This window comes from Tachyglossus aculeatus, chromosome X4 (assembly GCF_015852505.1).
Source record: "Tachyglossus aculeatus isolate mTacAcu1 chromosome X4, mTacAcu1.pri, whole genome shotgun sequence".
In the NCBI taxonomy this organism is placed as follows: domain Eukaryota; kingdom Metazoa; phylum Chordata; class Mammalia; order Monotremata; family Tachyglossidae; genus Tachyglossus; species Tachyglossus aculeatus.
In genome coordinates, this window is record NC_052098.1 from 57,085,236 (window position 1) to 57,111,268 (window position 26,033).

A 26,033-nucleotide genomic window follows, 5' to 3' on the forward strand; every position below is an offset into this window, starting at 1 on the left:
GCCAGCTTTCTGTGGTCTCCACTCTCAGCTGAGGAGCAGAAGACTGATTGCTGGATTTAGAGCCAAGGAGTTGTTTAAACTGAACTTGAACCTACTTGAGACATGTAGGTTTCCCTCACCTCTTGGAAACATTTGTTTCTCGGTAGAATTCACTATACACATCTGTCACCAGGCGAAGATTGTCTTGAAAAATGATGTTTTGGCAATGACTTGTGAGAGAGGGAGCTTCTGCTCTGGGGATAAAGTCCATTAGCGGGACCCAGTATATCTTCAGTCAGAAAGAAAATGCACTCAGCTAGTGCATAGCATAGTGCATGGTGCAAGAGACGAAATCCGGTGGGGGCAGGCTGTCATTTATTGTCAGAAAAGGAATCGTCTGATACACATTCTGTCTCAAATGTTTAAGTTTTTGGAAAAAGTGATTGTGGCAGTTGGGAAGAAGCCAGTAAATAATTCACTGGACTGGGTAATGCCGAGACAGTTATTTGGGGTTGTACAGTGGTCAGTCTTCAGTTCATTTTTCCTTTCACTCAGAGTCCATCGAGCCACTCCTGTGGTTGCTTCAGAGTGCCACCAGCAAGAATATTTCATTTTCAGCCATATTTGAGTACTTACTGTGTGCACAGCACTGTACTAAGCACTTGGGAGAGTACAATATAACAATAAACAGACACTTTCCCACCCAGAGCGAGCTATTTACAATGCTACTATGAATATTCATGCTTCAGGTAGGCTTAGGGAAAACACGTTTTCTCCAGTCCCTCTTGTCACAGAGTAGAGCCCTGCATGGTCAGGAAGTAGCGTGGCCTAGTGGATAGAGCACAGACCTGGGAGCCAGAAGGATCTGGGTTCTAATTCTGGCTCTTCCACTTGTCTGCTGTGTGAACTTGGACAAGTCACTAAACTTCTCTGGGCCTCAGTTACCTTGTCTGTAAAATGGGGATTAGGACTGTGAGTCCCTACCCCACATTGGGCTCACAGTCTCAGTCCCCATTTTGCAGATGAGGTAACTGAGGCATAGGGAAGTGAAGTGACTTGCCCAGGGTCACACAGCAGACAAGTGGCAGGGACAAGATTGGAACCCACAACCTTCTGACTCCTAGGCTCGTGCTCTATCCACTGCTCAATCAATCAATCAATCAATCATATTTATTGAGCGCTTACTATGTGCAGAGCACTGTACTAAGCGCTTGGGAAGTACAAATTGGCAACACATAGAGACAGTCCCTACCCAACAGTGGGCTCACAGTCTAAAAGGGGGAGACAGAGAACAGAACCAAACATACCAACAAAATAAAATAAATAGGATAGAAATGTACAAGTAAAATAAATAAATAAATAGAGTAATAAATATGTACAACCATATATACATATATACAGGTGCTGTGGGGAAGGGAAGGAGGTAAGATGGGGGGATGGAGGGGGGACGAGGGGGAGAGGAAGGAAGGGGCTCAGTCTGGGAAGGCCTCCTGGAGGAGGTGAGCTCTCAGCAGGGCCTTGAAGGGAGGAAGAGAGCTAGCTTGGCGGATGGGCAGAGGGAGGGCATTCCAGGCCCGGGGGATACTCCATGCTGCTGCCTCCCCAAGTCCCCTTCCTGGTCAGGCCTTGAGAGAGAGAGTTTGAAATAGTGGGAGGACCATCCCGTTTCCTCCAGTTGTGTCTTCTGAGCTGCCCTGGCTCTGAACCTGCTCAGTTGAGAGGGGCTCCATGCTGTAGCAAAGCTCAGGTTACTTTGAGTTTCTGAGATCTCCCCTAACAAAAGCACACTAGCTCTCCTCTGTCCCGTACTACATCTGCTTCTTATCGAGTCTGAGGGCCAAAAGTGAAAAGCTTTGCCTCTTCGAGGTTGCCCCTGATGATCTAATGAACCTATCTTGAGATACGTTTTGAAACGGCGTGTATAAATAGCTCGCTGTGGGCAGGGAAAGTGTCTGTTTATTGTTATATTGTACTCTCCCAAGTGCTTTGTACAGTGCTTTGCACACAGTAAGCACTCAAATATGACTGAATGAATGAAATATTCTTGCTGGTGGCACTCGGAAGCAACCACAGGAGTGGCTGGATGGACTCCGGGTGAAAGGGAAAATTGCATCCAGAAATTTGAGTGGGAAACCAACTCAAAAACTTTAGGATGAAAGGTCATTTGAGATGAGTTGGAGCAGCCATTAATTCTCATTTTCTATTAAAGTAGCCTATTTTTATTACTGGGGAAATTAGTTTGAATATTAAAGGAACTTTTTCTGGGTGGGGAGAAGATTCATTGGTTTGGGTTGATAATCCACAGAATCAGTATATTAAATTATCATAATTATGATCTTTATTAAGCACTTACTATGTGCCAGGCACTGGGTTAGGATCACGTTTGTCAGATTGGACACAGTCTCTGTCCCACACGGAGCTCATCATCTAAGTAGCAAAGAGAGAAGATACTTTTTCCCTTTTTGACAGGTGAGGGAGTTATTTGGGGTTGTACAGTGGTTAGTCTTCAGTTCATTTTTCGAACACTAGGCAGAAGCTGTAGAGTCGAGTCTCAGAATCCCATTTAAATTTTGAGCCAGGTTTCTCCTTGAAGCCTGCTGAGCTGCTGCTGTTAGGTTTTGACTCCTTTCGAAATGATTGGGGAGTAGTAGGCCTGACTCTGTAAATAATAATAATAATTATGATACTTGTTATTCAAGTCTTCTAACAGGCCCCGGTTCTTTCCACTAGTCCATGCTGCTAATTCTTAGTGAAATTGCTTGCACTGTCTAATAGGGCAATCTTCCAATCATTCGCCTGTATTGAATGCTTACTGTGCAGGGCACTGGGAGAGTGGGACTAAGCTCTTGGGAGAGTACAGCACAATAATGTAACAGACATATTCCCTGCCCACCAGGAGTTTACATCCTTTTAAGCTTGGTCCCATATTGTAGCATTGGACTTGAAATTGATCCATAAGTGACTGTGTTGTCTCTGTTTTCCTTCTCCTCCATTAAGCAATCTCGTGTTCTGCGAAGACTATTGAGAAACTAGTGTTAGGAATTTAGAAAGTACCCTAGCCCCCAAAATACTCACGTAAATATCCTTATATTCTACTATTTCTGCTATCGGTAATTTATTTTAATGTCCACCTACCCCTGTAGACTGCAAGCTCCTTGTGGGCTGGGATCACATCTAACAACTCTGTTTTGTTCTTTCCTATGCGCTTAGTACGGTGCTCTGCACACAGTAAGTACTCAATTAGTACCATTGATTTGATTTGTTAAACATGTACTGTGTGTGTCAAGCCCTGTTCTAAATGCTGGGGTAGGTATACGTTAATCAGGTCGAACACAGACCCTGACCCACAGTCTAAGTAGCAGTAAGAACAGGTATTCATTCATTCAGTTGTATTTATTTGAGTGCTTACTGTGTGCAGAGCACTATACTAAGCGCTTGGGAGAGTACAATACAAGAATAAACACACACATTCCCTGCCCACAACAAACGAGGTGGGAGGTAGACAGGTATTAATATAAGAATTTAGATATAGCATTTTTACATAATATGCTGTATTTTATACTAACTTAAAAATGTAATAAGTGGGCATTGAATCCCCATTCTACAGATGAGGAAACTGAGGCTCAGAGAAGTGAAGTGAGTTGCCCACAGTCACACAGCAGTCAAGTGGCAGAGCCAGGATTAGAACCCAAGTCTGACTCTTTCCACTAGGCCACACTGCTCCTCTTCACTGAGCAGTCCAATTGTTGGAATACAGTCCACGGTATTGTAAAATTATTAGTATTTATTGAATACTTGGGTATAGAGCTCTGTATTAAACATTTGGTAGAGCACAGTAAAAGAAGACCTGGTTCCTGCACTCCAGAAGTATGCCATCTCCTGGGGGACACAGGCAGACCCAAATTATTTGGAAATAAATGGCAGAGAAAGAGCAACCTTACAACTGTTGATATTAGGAGGATGGCAGGATAAATAGACAAATAAGGGGGTTCCCAATCTAAAACGGGAGAAGACCGACACAAGGGAAAATAAGAGGGTGAATTCAGCAGTACACTTGGGCTGTGAATGGTGTCCAACTTGATGAGCTTGTATCTACCCCAGTACTTAGTACAATGCTTGGCACATAGTAAGCCATTAACAAATACCATTACCAAAAAACCAAACCACAACTGAAGCACAATGACAAGCTCATCCAAGCTGGGCAGGAACCGCTCTCAGGCTTATCACTGCTCTCAGTGGGACCTTCTTGACCTTCGATACATTCTCACTATTGAGGGGAAGACAGGGAGCATCTTCCCAGTAGCACAGTGCAATGGGGACTTGAAGACACTTGTCAAACCCCCTGAAAAAGGCTACCGCAGCCCACTGGGGAATCTTCCTTGGTGGAGGAAAAGAATAGACTCCTATTCTGCCCTGCATGGTTTTAGTTATTCACCTGCCTGGAATCAGGGGACTGGACCAAATGATCTCTGTAGGTCCCTTCCAATTTTTGTGATTTGGCATGTTTGGGAGTTTGGTGTTTGGGGTGGGGCAGGGCTACAGCTTGTGATCACTCGCCCGGGTATGTGGTCTCCACATGACCAACCAGCAGACTCACCCCAGTGCTTTTGTACTGCTTTTCCCCTGACCCAGTGTGAGCAATCCCACCTCATGAGAGAGCACGAGGACATCCAGGAGCGGACGACCCTGCGCTACGAGGAGCGGATCACCGAGCTCCACAGCATCATCGCAGAACTCAACAAGAAGATCGATCGGCTGCAGGGGACCACGATCAGGTGCGGCTTCATCCAGAGGCTTTTCTCCGGTCAGCTCTGCTGAGGCAGTTGGCCTTTGAGACAGTGGGGTCCTAACTGCTGCGGTCCTAAGCAGATGCCACTCTGGTCCTGCTGGGGCAGTTCAAGCTGTGACCTATTTTCTCTATCTGGAACAGTCCTGGCGGCCTTCAGTTCTGTTTTAGCCAAATAAGCTCACGCCCTGGGGAATTTTGTGAGAGATTGCCAGGGCAGCTTTTGGCTGGCCATTGTGAGGGCAGCTTTGTTTGAATCGAATTATGCTTTTATGCTTATCCAGCGCCTTTCACCTCTTTCCCCCACTGTCACTTCTCACCATGGTTGTACCAACATGCTAGCTCAAGGGAGGTGGTGGTTTGCTCGAACTGAAGAAGGTGATGTGTGAAAAGGTTCAGAGACTTGTCTTAATTCAGGAGTCAGGCCGAGGAGAGACTGGAATCCAGGATTCATGACCTTTTTAAAAAAAAAAAAATCACTAAGGCTATTTCTACTTCCCCTTAGTGGTTAAGTATCTGCTGTTTTTCTTTTTTAAATGAGTGATTGATGATATGATCTCCAAAACACCATTTCTCCTTTGATCCTTATCATCTGTCCTTTAAGTCCAATACAGAGACAAACCAGTTAATGCCAGTTACTGTCAGCCAGTGGAGGGATTGACTAGAACGTCTACTTTAAATAGCTCAGCTTATTGAGCTACAGATGAAAATTCTTATCGTCTTGGCAGCACTCAGGGAACAACCCTGGGGAAAGCGAAGAGTTGGCACCTCAATACATAGAAGTGGCTTCTTAGCTGAGGGTCTGTCTGTGGAGATATTTGATTTTCCTTGCTTGAAAGTCTGATTTGGTCTGGGATTACAGATAAAATCATTGTATAGCTTCCCTCTCTATTCCATCTCACCTAACTTTTTTTTTTTTGTGCTCCATCACTGGCACTTGAGCGTGACAGGGAATCGGTAGACTATGCCAGTATTTCTCAATAATGGTAGATCTGCTGATCAGCACTACTCTTAGTGTTTCCTTTCACCCCCTAGAAAATTTATGGAGTCAGTCAAAAGAAACCTGCATCCCACAAAACATTTTAGGTTCCACTTTAGACTTTGAATAGTTCCCATGCCTTGAAAGTGATTTCCAGTTAGCACGGCAAGAGCAGAACTGGGTTTTCAGTCTAAACAGATGATTTCAGCATATTTAAGAGGGCCTGACAGAACTCATTAGAAAAGATGGCTTTTCTAAACCTTTCGGAAGGGGAGGGCAGGCGAGTTCAGGAAGTTGCAGAAGATGAGACTGTGTGTCACCTGACAGAGCCAGTTTCTGAGGGCTTGAATTGTGTGTAATGTTGAAACCCCTACACAGTGTGCTTCTACACAGTGTGCCCTACACAGTGTGCTTCTCAGCTTTGAGAGCCTCCCAGCAGGGAAAAGGATTGAATTTTCATTGATGTTCTGCGTTTAAAGGGACTTTCCGAGGTTGCACCAGCCAAGCATTGCCGCAAGGAGTTTCCCAGAGATGAAGTGTACGGTTCATCTGGCTCCCATGAAGCATCTGCTGTTTGAGTACCCCAGGCCTGCCACAGGAAGGATGCCCTGGAGAAATTTCTCAGGCCCCATCTCCCTACTTGGAATCCACACTGTGGTTGGGGGTGGGGGTCTGGGAGGTTATGAGGCAGGCAAGGTCAATCCTAGTCCACTGGACCCCAGGGAGGCCCAGGGCCCCTGAAGCTCAACTCCAGAGCCACTCCAGCCTCCAGGGACCTAACACGGCATAGAGTGAACAGGACCCCTGGGTTCTCTCCAGACCTGACCCACACCCTCGAGCCTGGGCCAGCACATTCTTAGCACTTGACTGTGCACCAGATTCTCATTTCAGTTGTTAGAGGTTCAAACAGACAGTCATTCTCATCGCCTTGACTAGGTTCTAATGGACGTACGGCCGGCTGGCTGAGGAAGACATTCTCACCCACGAAAGGGGGAAACTAGTGAGAGTGCAGCTGATTTGAAATTTGCTTGGAAGGAGAGCGGTGCCCAAAGAGATTTAGCATGAGTTTGGCTGTCTTTCTCTCATCAGCATAAGAGATTTGAAACAATAGAAGGAGCAATTCAGCATGTTATTTTGGGAAGGTGAGAGGGGAGAGGCCCTAAAATGTCAGTTTCTAGTTGTTGAGGGGAAGCCTGGTTGAAATTGAAAGATAATTTTATTTCATTGAGGGTTTTTTTTTGTTGTTGTTGTTACTGAAAGCATTTCTTAAAAAATCCATTTCCAAACAGTTTAAGAACTGCTGTGGCCTTGATGCAGTATATTAGTGTTCCCAAGCCCAATTCTGTCAATTTTATTCCTCTCAACGTAAATGTACCGGGATCAAAATTTTAGTAGGCCAGATTGAGGTGATGGCAGGGCTGGAAGGCCTCTGCCAGTTAACTATCATTTTGCAACCTCGCCCAAAGAAGTTTCGGCTAATACATTCTTCCATTTTTATTGTCAATCCTGGATATACCTTGTCCCTTTGAAATGAACCCTGCTACTTCTGCCATCTAGTGAACATCTCCAGGGGAACCAGGGCTCCGTGTTTTGAAGATGTGCCCCCTCCCCGCAGAGGCCAAATTCCATGGCTCAGCAAGTGGATAGTGAAATGCCCCAGCACAAGCCTGAGGAGGATCAACCAGAGTGTGTCTTTCACTTGATTCCCAAACTACTTCATAATGTCTCCAGGTGGCAGCTGTTTTTAACCCCATCTCACAGATGGGGGAAACCAAAGACCCAGGGAGAAACAGAGACTTGTCCCAGGTTGGGCCATGAGTTGATCCCAGAGTTAGAACCACTCTTCAGAGTTCCAGGGCTCACAACACTGGTGGTGACTGGGCCATGTGGAATGTATGTTTGCAATTATGTGGAACAGCATTTCACAAATTTCTGTTGGCCTTAGATTCCAACAAATGATCAAACCAGTTAAAGTTCTTTGGGCCACTAGGAAATGAGGCAAGAAAAGGGACTGAGATCTCACTTGTCACATGACAAGTGACTGAAAGAAAAGGGACTGAGATCTCACTTGTCACATGACCTCTGCTTAGGAGTCTTTGAAGGAACTGGAGAGGGAAAATCCCTCAGAAAGGCAAACTGGGACTTCCTGATTGCTTTTGGGGTTGCCCAAACAACAAGAAGATTTAAAGAGGAGAAAAAGAGACGGGGGCCTTGTAAAGAGGAGTATTAAAAAGGAGAAGAGGAATACTTGCTCTTCTACAATAGTGCATTTTATCATTGATCCCAAAGCTCTTTGCCTTCATTACTTTAGGAGAATAAGTAGGAGGGCAGATAACAGTTAACACCTTCAGGGCAGGATTGTCCTTGTCTCAGAATTACCTGGAAAAAGGTTTGTGGATTATTGTCAGTCAACAAAGATGATCAGGGTTAGGTGCTTGACAGACTGGTTCAGTGGGTAGGAAAGGAGGTACAGTTAATGCAGGCGGTTCAAGTCCCACACTATTTCTGAGAAGGATGTGCCTTTTTAATCAATCGGTTGTATTTTAGCACTTACTATGAGCAGAGCACTGTACTAAGTGCTTGGGAGAGGGGAGTTGGCAAACACGTTCCTTGCCCAGTGAGCTTACAGTCTAGAGGGGAAGACAGACATTACTATCAACAGATAAATTTGGATATATATTTGTGCTGTGGGGCTAAAGGAGGGGTGAATAAAGGGTGCAAATCCAAGTGCAGCCTTTTTGTGGTTCTAGCCCATCCTCTTCCTGTCCCAGCCCTCATCGAGTCTCCCAACCTGCTAAATTTGTTCTGCCCTTCGTGTCTGTCTCGCTGTCTCTCATGAGCTATTCCATTTGTGACAGGTCCCAATCACTTGTAGTTGCTCGAGTGTTCAAGGAGCTATGCAAAACTTCCCAAAGCCCTGTATCTTTTCAGCCGCAGCCACATGCATGGATAGGACCTCATCATTAATAGCGTCCTTGTCAAAAAATGAAGGACAGCTATATAAATATGGCATGATGAAACTGAAGGTCTAGAGAGCTGTAAGGCCTTCTGACTATCTATGTGATTGGTTGTGAGGCCTGGCCTTGACACAGACACCACATCTGCAAGATTCTTGAACTATTCCATCAGTGCCACCTGTGGGCCATACTCACCCAACATCCTATGGCAAGACAGGATCACAGGCGACTAAATCTTAGTACAAAGTGAGTCTCCTGGCAATGAAGCTGTGCTTCCCTCAACACAGTTCTGCCGGTTGATGTGTGAGTGGCGAGTGCATGACAGTAGCATAACCTAAGGACGAAGTGAAGCTCAGCCCCAGACAAATCACAGCTGAAATTGGGAAAGCTCCAGCAGGTAGATTGGCCTGGCACACTACAATCAAGAAAGGAGCAGCTCTCTTTGAGCAGAAGCTTCTCAAGGATGATGAAAGAGGCAAAAATGCAAATCGTGCCAGACTCTTAACAGCAAACATGTCTTACAAGAGGCAATCTTTTTTGGCAGGGGGGCTGTGAGGGAGGGAAGATTAGGATTGTCAGCTCCACATGGGTGTTTTCAGCCATAATCTAACCCAGAAATAAATTTCAGCATTGATTGTCTTCAAGTATGAAGAACCATCAGCTGTATATGCCACACCCATAGCGTATATTATGCTTGCATCAACATATACTACAAAGATGCAAATTCATGTTTAGAATATATACAAAATGAACCCATTTATTCCTTGTGAAGTTAAGTGCTTTGGACTGTATTATCAACTCTTTCAGGCCTCTGAGAGGACATCTGTTTCAGAGTATCCTATGTGCTCATTGTCATCATTATATCATTATCATCAACAAAAGTATAGAGCACCTACTGTATACAGAGTACTACCAGGAGTTTGGAAGATCGTACCTGATGCCTGCCCTCAAGGAGCTTACAATCTTCCTCATAGTGTGGCATTTTCCTATTTTAATTTGGACAGATCTCAGCCAAGGTTTGGAGTTCCCTCTTGACAAGTTGTGTTCTTGATGTCAGAAACCTATACAGACCTTTGAAAGGGTAAATAGAGAGTAGGAGGAGGCAACCAAAAGGGGAATGCTTTGAAATGGGAGGAAGTGTCCTAGGCATAGGAATAGGCATGAGACAATTTTCATACATAAAAATTCAGCATCCTCCAGGCAAAGTGGTCTGTGCCAGAAGTCCATCCTTCTGCAGGGCAGAGAAAATGGTTAGCCTTGAATCTCCTGGATTCTCTTCATATTTCTCATTCACTTGCTGTGGTCCCTCATCTTTCTATAGGTGTTGAACAACACCTATAAAAAGCAGGAGCACTCCTCTCCCCAGTGCTCGGCAGTTGAGCAAAGTGGTGGGTGTAGTGTAGTTGGATTAAAGGCAAAAGAGGATAGGAGATAAAAAACTAAGGAAAGTGTTTTAAGTGCATCTTCCTCCCTCCTCTTCCCCCTTTTTTCTCCCACAACCCTCCCCCCCCTGCCATTTCGCCTCCAACAACCCCTGCCTGTAGAGTTACCTTAGTGGCCTGAGTGAATATTTCTTTTCCTTGTATCTGGCTTGCTTTCCTTGAGTGATTCAGGTCCTTTCTTTTTAAGGCTATTTGGTGTTTAACCACCCTGACAGGAAGTGTGAGCGAATTTTCTCACTAAAGTTTAAGCCCATTTTTCCTCATTTGTTTCTCTTCAGACATGAAAAAGGACAAGACTCCTCTTCATAAGAATCTTTTGCACAATCGAAGGTTGTTATTGCTATCCATTAACCATCACTTTCCAGGGAAATCAACCCCAATTCCCTTCTCCTTTATTTTTAGGACCGGTTTTCCATCTCCTCCATCATTTTTTGCTGCTCTTTTCTGGACCATCTCCGTATTATTTTCATAAAAGTGCACACCGATAATCTATCAGGATAATCGGCAGGCAGCAAATCCCAGAATTGGCCTTTTGGCAAGAAATTGTGAAACCTGTCAGGCCAGGTCTAAATGGGTACTTAAACCAGAAAGAGGGCCATGCACTGCTGGTTTTCTAGCTGTGAAAGGTGTACTGTTCAAGCAGAGCAGTGGCTGGTTAGATTGCCTATGCAGCCCAGGGATTTTCTTTTTGATGAACCCAGCCTCTGTCTGGTCCTGTAGGTAATTGAGATTTGGAAAAGTGTTGATTGCAAAGGAGATTGGGGTGTGAATGAACAATTACCCCTTGGACCAAAAAAGCAACTCTTAGCTCACTTTTCAATTGTTTTTTGCCTGAAGCTAATTATTGTTAGTTTTAGTGGTACCTAATCATTAACTCGTTCATAAAACATTAACCCATATTTCTGTGCCTTTTGATTCATGCAGTTTGTGGCTTGGTGCTCACACCTACTCTGTCAAGACCCCAACACTTTTTAGCTTTTATCTCAATCTTAATTTTCACCTGTTGACTTGCATTTCCCTCCCTCAGGAGTGGCTAAAACCTTGGACTAGTGCAAGAGTTTTTCAGTTAGTGGGGGCTAGAATAAGAATATCTTCTTTCCCCCCTGTCACTGGCCAGCCTCAAAAAGGGAAGAACTGGGGCCTAGTTCGTTTTGGATTCCGAGTCAAGAATGAACGAGTGACCCCAGGTGGCACAATGGATAAGGGTTTATTGGTCGCAGATACCAGTCAGAGTAGACACACAATCGGACATGCGCTTCAATTTAGTTCCCTGTAGCTAGCATTTAGTCAGATATAGCCCCAAGCTCCTATATCCATTCCTTCCATACCTTGGGGTAAGCCTATTACAACAGTTCAGTACTCTTGGCTCTGACAGTTACCGACTTCCTGAGTTTTCTGTCCTAACTCGGGCTGGTCACCAGGTCCACCCAGGTTCTTATATGCTTTCACCAGATATGGAAATGCCGGGTACCACCATGCCCCTATCTTGTGATTGTCCATGCACTGGTGCGATCTGGAGTGCTTGCCCTGTGGCACATACGCCATGCCACCCCAAAGGTTGAGCATTCCAATCGCCCAGATGTCTGGTGCAAGCTCTTGAATTTCCTTGTTAGTGACCCTTATGGGTGTGGGGCAGACAGCTACACCCCCACCAAAGCACAGTCCACGTGCCTTGCTATATGGCACGCTTCTTTGTAGAAAACAGAAGCAGGAAATCAATTTTCCTCCTGATTTTTAATTCTTGATTTGACATCCCCTTCCCTAGCCCACCCAACCCTCTCTTCCTGGCAAGGGGATTTGACAATTCACACCATCCTGACAGCTTTGGCTTCTCCCTACCACCCTTCCTCACCAGGGTGGGGAGTTTCCAGCTGAGGAATTACTGTCCCAGCCCTTCTAGTCATCGACCAACCACCCCCACTGCTATCCCAGCCTTGCTCGTTCTTTCTCTTTCTCTCTCATCCTTCAGCTTTCCTAACAACCTTGGGCTTTTTCTCTCCACCAAATCCCTATTCCCCTAGGGTTGAACTGATCTCACTCACTACCCCTTTTGGGGTTCCTTTGATTAAACCCTCAATAGTATTCTCCTTTGGCCCTCACTTTTTCACTTCCAGGGGGTTTAATTTTGCCACTGTTACATCTGTGTACTGGAGGTGGGAACGATTCCTTAGGCCTGCCCTTCTGTTCTCAGTCCTGAATTTCTAAGAAATCTTGGTTTTTGGACAAGCATCGTGCAGGACAGGACAAGGTTGCTAGGTGTTGGGTTGGAGCTGTGGATAAATTTAGAAGTGAAACTGCTGGAAGCATGGCTGCAAAAATGTGCATCCAACTGAAGAGTTTTTGCTCTTCTTTCATTGTTTTCCATTTCCCCTCTCCTTGTTTTTCTCTGACATCCTTTGTGAGTGATGGTGGGACATTTCTTGGGATTGCCCAGAAGATGTAAATCCAAGAAGATCCAGCCAGGCTTGCATTTGCAGAGCAAGTGAGAGAAAACACCCGAGATGGGAGATGCTGATTTCCGGGGGCTCCAGCAGTTGGTTATCTCCTTAGTCAAATTATTCCCTGCCTTTCTCTTCCAAGAGAAGTCCTGCCAGCAAGGAAAATTGGGGATGTGTGCACACACCTGCTCTCAACCATGTGCCCATCCTTTTAATGCACAGGCACTAACTAACATGTCGGGGCAGCCTTTCCTGGTTTGGATGCCTTTGAAAATAACAGCTTCTTCAAAAAGGGGAAATGTTTCTGGTTGCGATCAGCACCTTAATGGACAAATCTCACCCTTTTCCAGTCTATGCATAGATCTGGTGAGGGAGTGTGGGTGTCTGCCGGTCCATGAATATAGCCATGGATCTGGCAGTCTTTACTTGCCCAGAGAGCCCTTTGGGCCAATGTCCATTCATTTGCTGGAGAAGGAATTGTTGGCCGTGTGATTAAGGGCTTCGGGGAGGACGTCATGCACTGTCTGGGTCCCCTCAATGCCCCTGCCTCTGGTCCTTTCGAGGCAGGAACAGCTGCAGGAGAGGATTTGTTTCCTCGAGAGATTTCCCTGCATCCCCATTTGTGGTGATTGATTGTTTGTGGCTCTCCCTAGAGAGGAAGATGAGTACTCAGAGCTGCGGTCAGAGCTCAGCCAGAGTCAGCATGAGGTCAACGAAGACTCGCGCAGCCTGGACCAGGACCAGACTTCGGTGTCGGTCCCCGAGAACCAGTCCACCATGGTCACTGCTGACATGGGTGAGTCTCAGAACTTGCAAGGCATCCTCCTCTTCCTCTACCATTCCCAGATGGCCCCTCGTCCCGTTGCGGAAAAGCTATACGTAGCTGTAGCCTCTGGAGCAGGCAGGCTACAACTGAGAAAATATTCCAAAATGAAATCTAGAGTGTCGGGCACACCTCTGTCCCGCCGGGGATGTAGGCTCTAGATCCTTCCTTGGCACTCGGGCTAGAAGACAAGTGTCCAAGGGACCTCCATGTTCCGGCCTGTTGTGATTGAAACAATCGGCTGTGAATTTGAAACGTTGGTTGTCTCTTTCTCTGAGGCAGAAATTTTGAATGTTAGGATCTTCAGTGGGAGAAGGAACGTTCACAGGAAAGAGTTCTCTGAAAGTTGCTGCTGAGGTGGAAAAGGAAAAATTGAGATGACTCTCTCAACTGGCAAGAACCCAGTGAGTGACAAACAACCGGCCTGTGCCATGAGGCCTGAAATCGGAACTCGGGAAAATGATGTACTTGTGACCATTTGCTAGTAGTAGTCCTGATTGAGGTGTGTATATAAACATCTCTTAGCCACAGAGTTCTGTCCTGTTAAACTCAAATCCTACTGAGCAAATTCTAGTGGAACAAAGGATGTAGGTCACTGTAGGTCCTTTTAGGTGGGAAATCAGAAGCTCGTGGAAATTCTGATGCCAAGGGTTTCATCTTCTGGAAATAGGATTTATTTAGACTCAGAGACCCAAACTGGGCCAGGCCTGACTCTTAGATGGATAGCATATACGTATTTTTGTATCTTCTCTGGGTGACCTTGTTCCACTCATCCAGGTTTGGTGCGGGGGGAGGGGTGAGGGGGATGAATCTCCTCGGTGTCATTTTGAAGGCACCAAGACAGGTTTCCATCCTTCACACCAGGAACCTGACGAGGTGACCGTTGGAATGAGCAGTTCTCCCCTTGCCCATCTCCTCTGTCAGGCAAGGTCCAAGGAAAGGCAAACTCATTTTCATACTGAAATTGCTCTGAGGTCTCAGGACTAGGCAAGGGAGAGAGCTAGAGTGAGTCCCATCCTTCCTGAGTGTGATCAGAGAGCTGGAAGAACAATGAAGAAGGGCTCAAAAGGCTGAGGTAAAATGATCCTGAGCCAACAGGCCAGCATAGTATGATGAGAGACAAGAGGGACTTCAGGCACGTGCGTTTTGCTCTACCCTCCTTACTGTTGCCCACCCTTGGGTCTCTTGCCCCATTAATTACCTTTCCAGGCTGAGTGGGGCCTGGCTGGTGTGGCCAGCTGATCCGTCCAAGGGTGCATGTCCCGGGCAAGCCATCCCCTAGCTTCGCTCTCTGGACACATCCTGCTCCAGGCATTCACACCCTTTGCAGATAGAGCCAACTGGATCTGTGGTCTAAGCACCCAGAACAGGGTTTCGTGCTTAACAGGAACTCAGTAAATACTATTGGTGTTATCAGCATCACCACCATATACCCTCTCATCCATCCTGTCCCCCGCTTGACCTGGAATACCCATCACATTCTGTTTTCCCAATCCATATCCTTTGCCTTCAGAACTGTACTCAAACCCCATTTTTCTCCTGTTTTCCCTGATTAAACCCTACTGTAACCTTCTCCCTGTGTTTTTAGACATCTGTTTGTGTTCGTTTCCTATGCGGTAGTGTCCATTTCCCATCTTAGACTACCAGTGTGTGAAGGGTAGACCCATACACAGCTCTTGTTATAAACCCCACCCCCAAGTACTAAATAGCCACAATATAGATATTAAATAAATACCATTGCCAAGGGCTCCAGAAACTATGTTCAGCCCCTTACCAAGTTGTTCTCATTCCTGCCCAGCCCTAGAGGTACAGGGGAGATCTGGCATATTTCTTTCCTTTCATGCTGGCTTTTTTTAAACATTCTGATTTTTAAATCAAGACAGTTGTATTTATGTGGTTAGACAAACAGGTAGCTTTGCTTTGCACACCTTGCAGAGTTAGGAATAATGGGACTCAGCCCAAATGGGTGAATAAACTGGCTTGACTAGTGATGGCTGCTTGTGCCAACCAAAGGAGGAAATCCCTCTGTGTTGCTGTTGCCCTTGTTACATTGGCTCCCGGAGTAACTGCGGCGAGGGAGGATTTCCCTGGATCCTTTGTCCCCGTGATTAAAATACATTGCATATTTCAATGCTAGGAATTAGTACCTGCTCCTTCTCTTCTCCACCCACTCCATCTCATCCTCTGTCATTTCCTAATTAAACAAATTGCCTCAATGGGAGAAAGAGAGCTTGCATAGACTGCCGAATCTGTCATTTGTAAGCAGCATTATAGGAAATCATTAAAAAGCAGCCTTTTCATTATGGTGCCTGTATTTGAAATTCTGAAATATCAAGCACTGAATTTTCTGTGAGTCGCTGGTGAGGTGACTTGGGAAATGTTCCTGCCCTATGTGTTTTCCCCCATTTAGACCTGATCATTTCATTCAAGAGCACTTTTCCTTTTTCCCAGACCTTATACCTCAGCTCCAGATGGCAACCTTAGTAAACCGACCTTGGGGTACAGTAATCACTGCCCAAATGGCAAACTAATAATATGGCAAATCCTTCACTCCTGTTTTATTTTTATAAAATAAAAAAGGGTTTATCCTCTATCACTTTACATCTTAAGCTTGATGTGATTAGCCCAGGTTCAGACCTGGTCCCAAATGGAAGTGCTCCATACGCTCCTACTTAAACTGCTGTAAAGAGAATTTAAAGGGTGTTGCCAAGGTAAGAATCAGAGTTTGGGGTTCTTTATTTTCGTTTCTCTGCAGGGTTTTTTGTTTTTGTGTTTTGCTTGGTTTGCTTTTATTTTCTCACTTTGACCAAGAAGTGGAGAGAGGTATGTGTTACCAAGGACTCTGAGGAATAATAAAACTGAAAAGACTCATTCTTTTTAATTGTCTCATCACTGGTGGTTTTGCTTGTGCCCCTCTCTCTCTGCCTGAGCAATCCAACTAAACCTTTCAACCTCACATTCAGGTTTTCAAGACTTTTGCCTTTGTGTTCCAGAGCTAGCCCCAAAATAAAGTTCATCAATGATGCTGTGCAGTCACACAAGCACTCTGCTTAGTGGCCTGTTACCTGCAGTCAGATGGAGTTTTGCAATATACACTTGGGTGTGTTGTTATTTTTAAATAAACACTTGTACCTAATTATTTTGTGTGATATACCTAGGACATATGAGATAGCCACAGCTAGCCTGGTGACTTCGTACTGGCCTAATGTATGATAGGGCATGCTGGTGTGCTGCTCTGGATTCAGTGGAGCAACAATCCTTGAAATAGTCTCTTGTAGAAACAAAATTTTAAAGATCCTTAGTCCACTGCATTTTGCCAGTCTCATGAGTTGTTTTGATCCAGTGTATTTCTCAGTGATGTGGGCCTCTTTTGACTGTTGGTATTAAACCCTTATTTTTCTGGAGCTTATCTCTCTGGAAAAATGACCTCTTCAGGGTTGAAATTAAACACAGTGTCTTGGGTTTGAGGGGTGATTACTTAGTAAATTATATTCTTGAGGTTTTAAGATATTGGAGCTCAACCAAGGTCAGTAGTTGCTTTTTGGGGCACACCCCTGAATATGAGATGTTTTCACTCTCTGAAGCTAAATTTTACTGAATTCTGTTTGTTGGTGAGCCTTAATTTCTTGAAGAAAATGTTTACAAATTTGGATTAGACAACAAACAAGAAACCACCCCATTAGCTTCAACTTTCATGCAGGATCATTCACAGAGGAGCCCAGAGACCCTATCAAGACTAGGATCTCAGCGCCTCACAAGTTTGTTTTAAATCCATTATCCTCAGGCCAAAAAGGTTTTTAAGGAAATGGACAAGATAGTAACCTGAGTCTACAGCCTGCAGCATCATTGTTAGAAGGTGATTGGAACTCAGCACCCTAGCAGGCCAGGCAGGGACAAGGAAAGCCCTTTGTTTTCCTCCCTTTCAAATTTGTTTTTATTTGGGAGCTAAATTTCAACCAGTGGGGCCCAGCCTTTGGGTCTTCCCGGAAGGCCAAGCCTTTGAAGTTGAAAGCATTATTCCTTAGAGTGTTTTCCAAGTAGGCAGGCATATTCCGGTGTCCTCAGGGATTTGGGGCTACCAAAGAGATGTCTGGGAAGGATAAAGGCAACCTGGCTAGACACAGTAAACCCAATAGCAGTAGCATGATCCCAAAGGGAACCCACATTTACCTCAATCTTAAAGGCTCTTATGGACAGAAGGCAAAACAGTTGGGGTGAGAGGGTACGAAGTCACTTACAAAGTTGCTTGTTGTAAACTGTTGTACCTCCATGTCCCAATCAATCAATCCATGGTGTTAATAATAATAATGGTATTTAAGTGCTTACTATGTGCCAGGCACTGTACTAAGTGCTGGGGTGTATACAAGTAAATCGTGTTGGGCACAGTCCTTGTCGCAGGAGGGGCTCACAGTCTCAAATTCCCATTTTACAGATGAGGTAACTGAGGCCCAGTGAAGTGACTTGCCCAAAGTCACACAGCAGACAAGTGGCAGAGCTGGGATTAGAACCCACTACCTCTGACTCCCAAGCCTGTGCTCTTGTCACTAGGCCATGCTGCTTCTCCATTAATTGAGCGCTTACTGTGTGGAGAGCTTTGGGGAGAACAGTGCAGTAGAGTTGGTACAAGGAGCTCACAAACTAGATGGGGGAGACTGCCATTAAAATAAATTACTGATAGGGAAATAGGAGAGTAAAAGAAATGTACGTAAGTGCTATGGGGCTGGTGGTGGATTGAATATCAAAGCGCTAAAGGGATAGCCTACTCATTTCCTCCCCCCATTAAATTCCCCTCTTACTCTGAGCCAGGAAAAGAAAAAAAAAGCGGCAGCAACCAACACCAGTATCTGGAGGCAAACTAAGAAGCTTTACTTTCCTTCTTCACTGTCTGGGTTCATAGGAAAGTTCTTTTAGCTCCTTATTGTAAGAATTCATTCTATGGCTTAAACAGGCTACATGAATCTTGAGTTTTGCTTCCCCAAACTGGGTCAAAAGCCTGAAATAGCTGTAGCCTTAATTATCTTAAATAAGATGCCAGTGAGGTTTTCCTAATAGAGATGACCCAAAAGTATGATGTGTGTTCTTTAAAAAGACCAAGCTAGGAGTGAATACAATGGGGTATTTGCCAAATAGACCCAACCTTCGGAAGAAACATACAGATCTCTGGAACCTGGGATTTCTCAAGAGTTGTAAAACACAGCTCCGCTAATTCCATTTTAAATTACTTCATGCTGTTTTTCTTGCCAAGGGATCGGTCATTATCCATATAATAAGTTATGGCATGTATTAAATAAATTCTGTTCAGTGGCTGCTCAAACAATGGCTAGATAATATTCTCTCTTGTTAAAGGGCTCTATCCTGAAACAACTTTTAAAATATTTAAGTAGAAGGGGGTAGTGGAAATATAACCTGTCAGTGTCAATCAATCACATAATCAATGCTATATATTGAGCACTTACTGTGGGCATAGTACTGTACTAAGCACTTGGGAGAGTGTTGATTAGAAAAAGTGATATTTTTATGTCCCATGTGAGGCAAAGCTATTAATAAGAGGCTGTTTACAAGTGGATTGATTTGAGAGGCTTGCAAGTTGCCTCCCTATCCTGTGACCTGAGCAGGGGAGAAAATGCATCTTTGGGATTTGGTAAATGATAAATAAAGTTATTAAAGACTCAGTTAAAAAAAACAAACAAGAACTAAGCCTCAGATCATCAAGGAATTCTACTGCTTTTTCTTGAAGGCATTTTCACTCATTTTCCCAGTTTATTCATTAGAAGCTGCTTTGAATAGTTAGTTATGGTCCCTCTCCTTAGATCCTAAGCAGCTATTCAGATATTATCAGTGGCCATTCTTTTGAAAGGATCCCAGGTCTACCCTGTTGCTCCTTCAGTTGAACAGGAAATGGATGAGTGTTGCTACTCATGCCTCAAATCACTGCAGGCCCTGAAATACCTCTGAAATGGATGTGATGGTACACATTGAGAAACAGCGTGGCCTAGAGGAAAGATCATGGACCTGGGAGTCAGAGGACCTAGGTTCTAATCTTGGCTCTGTCACTTTGACCCTGGGAAAATCACTTAGCTTCTCTGTGCCTCAGTTTCCTCACCTGTAAAATGGGAATTTTACAGTGTTCAACCTGATTGTCTTGTACTTACCCCAGTGCTTCGTACAGTGCTTGTCACATAGTGCTTAACAAATGCCATTATTATTGCTCATTATTGTTAGATCATCAGTGGTATTTATTGAGCACTTACTGTGTGCAGACCAGTGACTAAGCAAGTGGGCGAGTACAGTACAACAGAGTTGGTAAATATATTCCCTGCCAGATGGTCCTGGATTTGGAGGAACTGCTCATTTTGGGAATTCTGTCAATTCAGTATAGGAAGGGGAAAGATTTTTGAAGCAGCATTACCTAGTAGAAAGAGCACGGGTCTGGGAGTCAGAGATTTTGGACTCTAAATCTCAACTCTGCCACCTGCCTGCTGTGTGACATTAAGCAAATCACTTAACTTTTCTGGGCGTCAGTTTCCTCATTTGTAAAATGGGGCTTCAATACTTGTTTTCCCTACCACTTAGACTGCAAGCCCCATGTTGCCAGCTTGTACTTCCCAAGCGCTTAGTACAGTGCTCTGCACACAGTAAGCGCTCAATAAATACGATTGATTGATTGATTGATTGACAGGGACTGTGTCTGAGCTGATTAACTTCTACTTGTCCCAGCCCCAGTACTGTAATTGATGTCCTCGGCCAGAGTCGCAGACTGAGAAGTCAAAGTGGAGCAGTGCTGTAAAAATACAGCCCAGAGTGCAGATTTAATGGGTGCACTCTGATTCCTGCCATCTTGCCCACCACACACACACACATACGCGCGTGCGTACTCTCTCTCTCTCTTTCCTTTATGCAAGTACTTCAGAACCTTCATTGTGGTTCAGATCAGCAGAAAACACTACCCCATGAAATATCTGCCCATTCTAAGCAACTTTGTCATTAACACTGACCCGGAAGTAAATATGCTCAAGTGGCAGCAGGTACTAAAGAGCAAAGTCAGTTGTGTGCAGATGAGCCCAGCCATCCTGACTGTTCTCATCATCTGCCTAGGAGTCGGAGGCAGGTATAGAACGTGCTTTACATCTGCAGAGGCCATGCCCAAGGTAATGTCCACTTATTAGGAGATAGGTGAAGAATGGGTTGAAACATGTTTTTTTATGGTATTTAAGTGCTTACTATGGGCTGGGCAACTCTACTAAGCGCTGGGGTAGATACAGGTTAGACACAGTCCATGTCCCACATAGGGCTAACAGAATTAATCTCCACTTTGCAGATGAGGTAACTGAGGCACAGAGAAGTAGAGTGACTTTCCTAAGGTTACACAACAGACAAGTGGTGGAGTCCAGGCTTAGAACACAGATCCTTCTGACTCCCAGGCCTGCACTCTATCCACCAGGCTGGGAAGAAAGTCTGGAGACTGAGTTCCTCCAGTCAGACAGACAATTTCTACAGTGGGTGTGATTTTGATAGATGCATTCTGTTTGCAGTGTTTTCCCTAAAGATTTCTCTGGACTGGTGTCCATTGTCCCTGAGTGACCGATAGATGAGAGTGGCCATGTGAGAATGAGACCAGTCTTGTTTTCTTTGGGTTTAGTTATGTTTTTTAATGGTATTTTGCAAGTGCTTACTATGTGCCAGAAGCTGTACTAAGTGTTGGGGTAGATAGAGTTTAGTTGGACACAGTTCATGTCCCATGTGGGGCTCACAGCCTTAATCCCCATTTTACAGATGAAGTAACTGAGGCACAGAGATGTTGTGACTTGCCCAAGGTCACACAGCAGACAAGTGGCGGATCCAGGATTAGAACAGGTCTTCTGACTCCCAGGCCTGTGCTTTTGTGACACAGTTTCCCCAAGGACTTGTCATGATGTCTTGAAATCTTATAGAGGGAAAAAGTGGATATTGAAGAAAGGTTGGAAAATTGAGCTTGTGGCTTGGGGACTTGGGTTCCAGTAGCATGAAGTAAAGAAGGCATGAGTAGCAGTATGTCTTGGTGGATAGAGCACGGGCCTGGGAGTCAGAAGGACCTAATCCCGGCCTTGCTATTTGTCTGCTGTGTGACCTTGGGCAAGTCATTTCTCTGTGACTCAGTTACCTCATCTGTAACGTGGGAATTAAGACTGTGAGCCCAGTATGGGACATGGACTGTGTCCAACCTGATTAGTTGGTACCTATCCCAGCACTTATTACAGTGACTGGCACATAGTAAGTGCTCAACAAATACTATAAAGAAAAAAAAAGGTGTGTGTGTGGGAGGGATTGGGGTGGGCGAGTGCAGCAGGAAGGAGTTGCTGATTTAATAACCTTTCAGAACAATGTATCATAGGGTTTCAGTGCTGTCCTACCCAAAAGACTAGATGAACTACCTGGAGACCTCTGAGTCCTGCTGGGCTTAAGACACATCCCGAAAGTAAAATACACTGTTCCGGTTGAGTAACCAAGGCTGCTGTGGGGGATGAAAAAAGGAAATAGGCCTTCCCTCAAAGGGATTACAGTCTAATGGGGGACGAGAGGACAAGCCCAAATAAAACAAAGAGTAATTGTGGCAGAAGTTCTGGAGAAAATATATCCATAGAGTCGCTATGAATCAGAAATGACTTGATTGATGATAATAATAGCTGACTAGGGCAGTGTGTGGAGATGTCAGCTTCTCTCTAAATTGCAAGGAAGAGAATTTAGAAACGATTAGCCTGACACCTTACCATGTAATGAAACATGATTTTTTTTTGCCTGAGTACAACTGAAGACCTTTAAATTGCAACTTCATATCCTGATGTCTGTGGTAACTGCATGTGAAGTTCGATTGTTCAAGCTTCACACCTTGAAATACCAGAGGAAAAATGTCATGGTGAAAAGATGTGCAATTTGACCTAAATAATCTGCCACTGCAACAGAGAGTGTTGAAGGGTGCCAATTTGCTTGGCTTATGGTGTGATGTACGTGTGTAATATTTTCCTTTTCGTTCCCCCCCTCAACTCCTTTTTCTAGATAACTGTAGTGACCTGAACTCAGAGCTACAGAGGGTCCTGACAGGACTAGAGAATGTCGTCTGCGGGAGGAAGAAGAGCAGCTGCAGCCTCTCGGTGGCAGAAGTGGACAGACATATTGAACAGCTCACCACAGCTAGTGAACACTGTGACTTGGCCATTAAGGTAAGTGAGAAGAATGTGATTTACAAGGAAAATAGCCTCAGTCTTGTCCTTGCCCCTGCCTTCTCCATCCTGTCGATAAAAAATATTCTCCCCCAAATCTGGTTGTAATAGCAAGCCAAAAAGTCCACAGAATGGGCCTCTGGTCCAAGTTACCACCATTCTAGGAACAGTTGCAGTCGATGGAGTTTCTTATAAAAAAAAATATTTAGATTATTAGTCACTGGTGCTTCCAGGACCTGAGCCACTCTCTGGACACTGTTGGAAGTAGCTTTCAACCTTTCAGCATGGTCTTCAACAGACTGCTTCAGGGTATGGGGCAGGGGCAGTGAATATGGGAGGAGGTTTTATGCATATATACTATCGTAGGGGTCTGAAAGTTCATGCACTTTACAAAAGCACTTAACCTGCCACCAGACAGAAACTTAGTAGCTGGGAGAAAGTGGCTCATTTCTGCAGAAGAATGGTTTGGGACTGGAGCAGTGAGTGGCCCCCAAAAAGAAGTCTTGGGATTCAGGGCACCCTGGTAGCCCAAAACAAAATGAAGCATTGTTAATGTTAGAATAAGCTTTCCCTTACTTTTCTCCACTGCAGTCCAATTTTTTCCTCCTTTATTCAACTCCAGTGAAGCAGCGTGGCCTAATGGATAGAGCATGGGCCTGGGAGTCAGAAGGACCTGGATTCTAATCCCGGCTCCACCATTTGTCTGCTGTATGACCTTGGGCAAGTCACTTCACTGTGCCTCCATTACCTCCTCTGTAAAATGGAGATCAAGACCGTGAGCCGTATATGGGACATGGATTGTGTTCAACCTGATTAGCTTGTATCTACCCCAGCGCTTAGAGCAGTGCCTGGCACATAGTAAGTGCTTAACCAAAGCCATGGAAAAAAAAAAAAAAAAACAATGTGGGTCCTCTTAATGAGGGGGAAAAAATCTGGTGTTTTTCTTACTGCACTCTTATTGAGACTGAGCCCAAATGCACTTAAGGAACTTTTCTTGGTCTTGTTAGGTTGGGAACCTTGACAAAGTGAAGAAAGTTGATGGGACCCTCCCTCTGAGAACAGAAAAGAAAGTAGAGGGGGAAGACTGAGCTGGGAGTCCCTGGACTGGAAGGAAAAGGATCTGCCTAGCTGAGAAAGAAGGGAAGAGGTTCTGCCAGCAAGGAGACATCCCATAGGGCCTGGGCCATTTGACTTGCATTTCTCATTGTGTGTTGCCCTTCTGTTTCTGCGCATATAAACACTCAACATCTTCCCTTTTTCTTAATTTGAATTAGCTAGGACCTCGTCTTTCTAGGAATAGTAGAATAAATCAATGACATTTATTGAGCATTTAGGCTTTGCAGAGCACTGCTAAACACTTGGAAAAGTAGAATAGAATATCTAGGCATGATCCCTGCCCACAAGGAGCTTAGACCCCATCAGAGGAGACAGACACTGACATGAATTAGGAGGGGGAAGCAGCAGGGTTTTAAAGTTTGTATGTGATTGACAAGCAGCACTGCCAGCAAGATCAGTGACCATTTTGTTTTAATTTCATGTAGTTGCCTTTTTCAAGGCAGAGATTTAACATATGGAAACTTTACATAACTTCTGTTACTGAGTATTGAGAGACTCTTTTATTTCAGTGTATTCCATGACTTTATAGTAATTATGGTATTTGTTGAGCTCTTACTATGTGCCACATGCTGTTCTAAGCAATGGGCATTGTTCTAAACACAGGGTGAAATACATGTCTACCACTGAAGGAGCCACCACTGCCATGTTTTTCAAACTGTGTCACTGAGGTTTGTTTTGCTTTTCAGCTCTCCAGATTGAAGCTCCTCTATGCATTCTGAACTCTCATTTAACCCGAAGAGCTTTATTGTGGCTTAGTGAGCTGCTTTATCTGTAGATCTGTTTGTGATAAAAGCCTGTAATTTTGAAGGTTTCAAGTCACATTTGGCATAGAGCATGCAACTTTTTGTAATTTACAGAAATTATAAAGGTTACTACTTAGCAGAAATGGAAAAGCGGTTTGCAGACTAATGATGTATGTTTGAAACTCTGAAGCCAGAGCCATGAAGATACGCATTTGGTATTGGACACTGAAATTACCTCTCCAGATACAAGTATCTAGGAGAAAGGAGTGTACTTTGCTTTGGTAACAGCATAGCCTTGAGCAAGTCACATAACTTCTCTTTGCCTCAGTTAACCAATCTATACAATGGAGAGATTATGGTGGACTATTTCTAGAGATGTCATTAAGCATAATTACTATTTGCCAAGAAATGGCATACTCTGTAACTTCTCATGAGCCCTACTCTTTTCCCCTTTCCTTTGAGTCTGATCATTTTACCTTTTCTTGATGGTGGTGGACTGCAGACCGTTGAAGAGATCGAAGGGGTGCTGGGACGGGACCTGTATCCCAACTTGGCTGAAGAGAGATCTCGCTGGGAAAAGGAGCTTTCTGGCCTGAGGGAAGAGAACGAAAGTTTGACCGCCATGCTGTGCAGTAAAGAGGAAGAACTGAACAGGACCAAGGCCACCATGAATGCCATCCGGGAAGAGAGGGACAGACTGCGCAGAAGGGTAAGAGATCCATCTTAAGAGATTCTCTGTGCAGTGAACAGGGCAGATTCATCCCAGGGCCCCCAGTCCAAAAAAAAATTGGCCTGCTAATCAACCCAAGGGGCAATTGGTGAAATTATGTGTAGACTCGGATTTGCCGATTTTTCTCTTTGGGTGAAAGTGATGAGAAATTGGGGCAGAAGTCTGGTTTGTGGGCTTGGCTCTAGTGGACAGTCTTGATTATATCAGAGAATGTCTGCCGCCCCCAAAGTTGATGTTTCTAAATGGTTTGCAGAAAAAGCCAATGTTCAGTCAATGAATTTTCCTGTGACCAACAAACAAGTCTTTGTTTGGTTGTGAATTTGGTTCGTGATGCAGAGGGGCTGGACTTCTGTTAGGAAGAAATAACTCCCTGAGGGCATAACATGGATTTGCCCCAAATGTCCCAGTCTCATTCTTTCCTCATCTCCACTCCCACCCTGGAGGATGAGATGAAACCCTTTTTTGTTTTCCAGTTGGGCTCAGAGTAGAAATTCAGTCAAGAGAAAATTGAATTCAGAGAAAACTCATAGAACACTTCATTTGACTTCTAGTATTTGTTTTATTTACTCCATCTGCTTAAAAAGCAACTTTGAAAAACATGGTGCCATTCAGTAAAATTTTAGCACACATAATTAATGCTTTATTTCTAAACAAGGCACCTGCAAGGGTTTGGGGTGTTCTGTGGGGTTTTTTTTTTAGCTTGTTCTCTGTGAGAAATCCATCATTTTTAAGTTTGGATTTTCACCTACTCAGTGACAAGTCCCAATTGAACGGGCCCCCTTCCTTCTCTTCCTATCTGGATAAGCCTTTTCTTACAGGTCAGTGCTGTTTGGCATTTGCTTT

At 44.5% G+C, this 26,033-nt stretch overlaps 1 protein-coding gene across 3 annotated transcripts in view; it reads left to right on the forward strand.

Moving 5' to 3' along the window:
• Positions 1–26,033, forward strand: part of MCC (MCC regulator of WNT signaling pathway) — a 359,158-nt gene that overhangs the window by 262,437 nt on the left and 70,688 nt on the right. For all 3 annotated transcript variants that reach the window (XM_038769406.1, XM_038769407.1, XM_038769408.1), the window contains 4 exons: positions 4,612–4,754; positions 13,235–13,377; positions 22,438–22,601; positions 24,963–25,169. In XM_038769406.1, the coding sequence (XP_038625334.1) occupies positions 4,612–4,754; positions 13,235–13,377; positions 22,438–22,601; positions 24,963–25,169 (657 nt within the window). The remainder of the gene's footprint in view (positions 1–4,611; positions 4,755–13,234; positions 13,378–22,437; positions 22,602–24,962; positions 25,170–26,033) is intronic.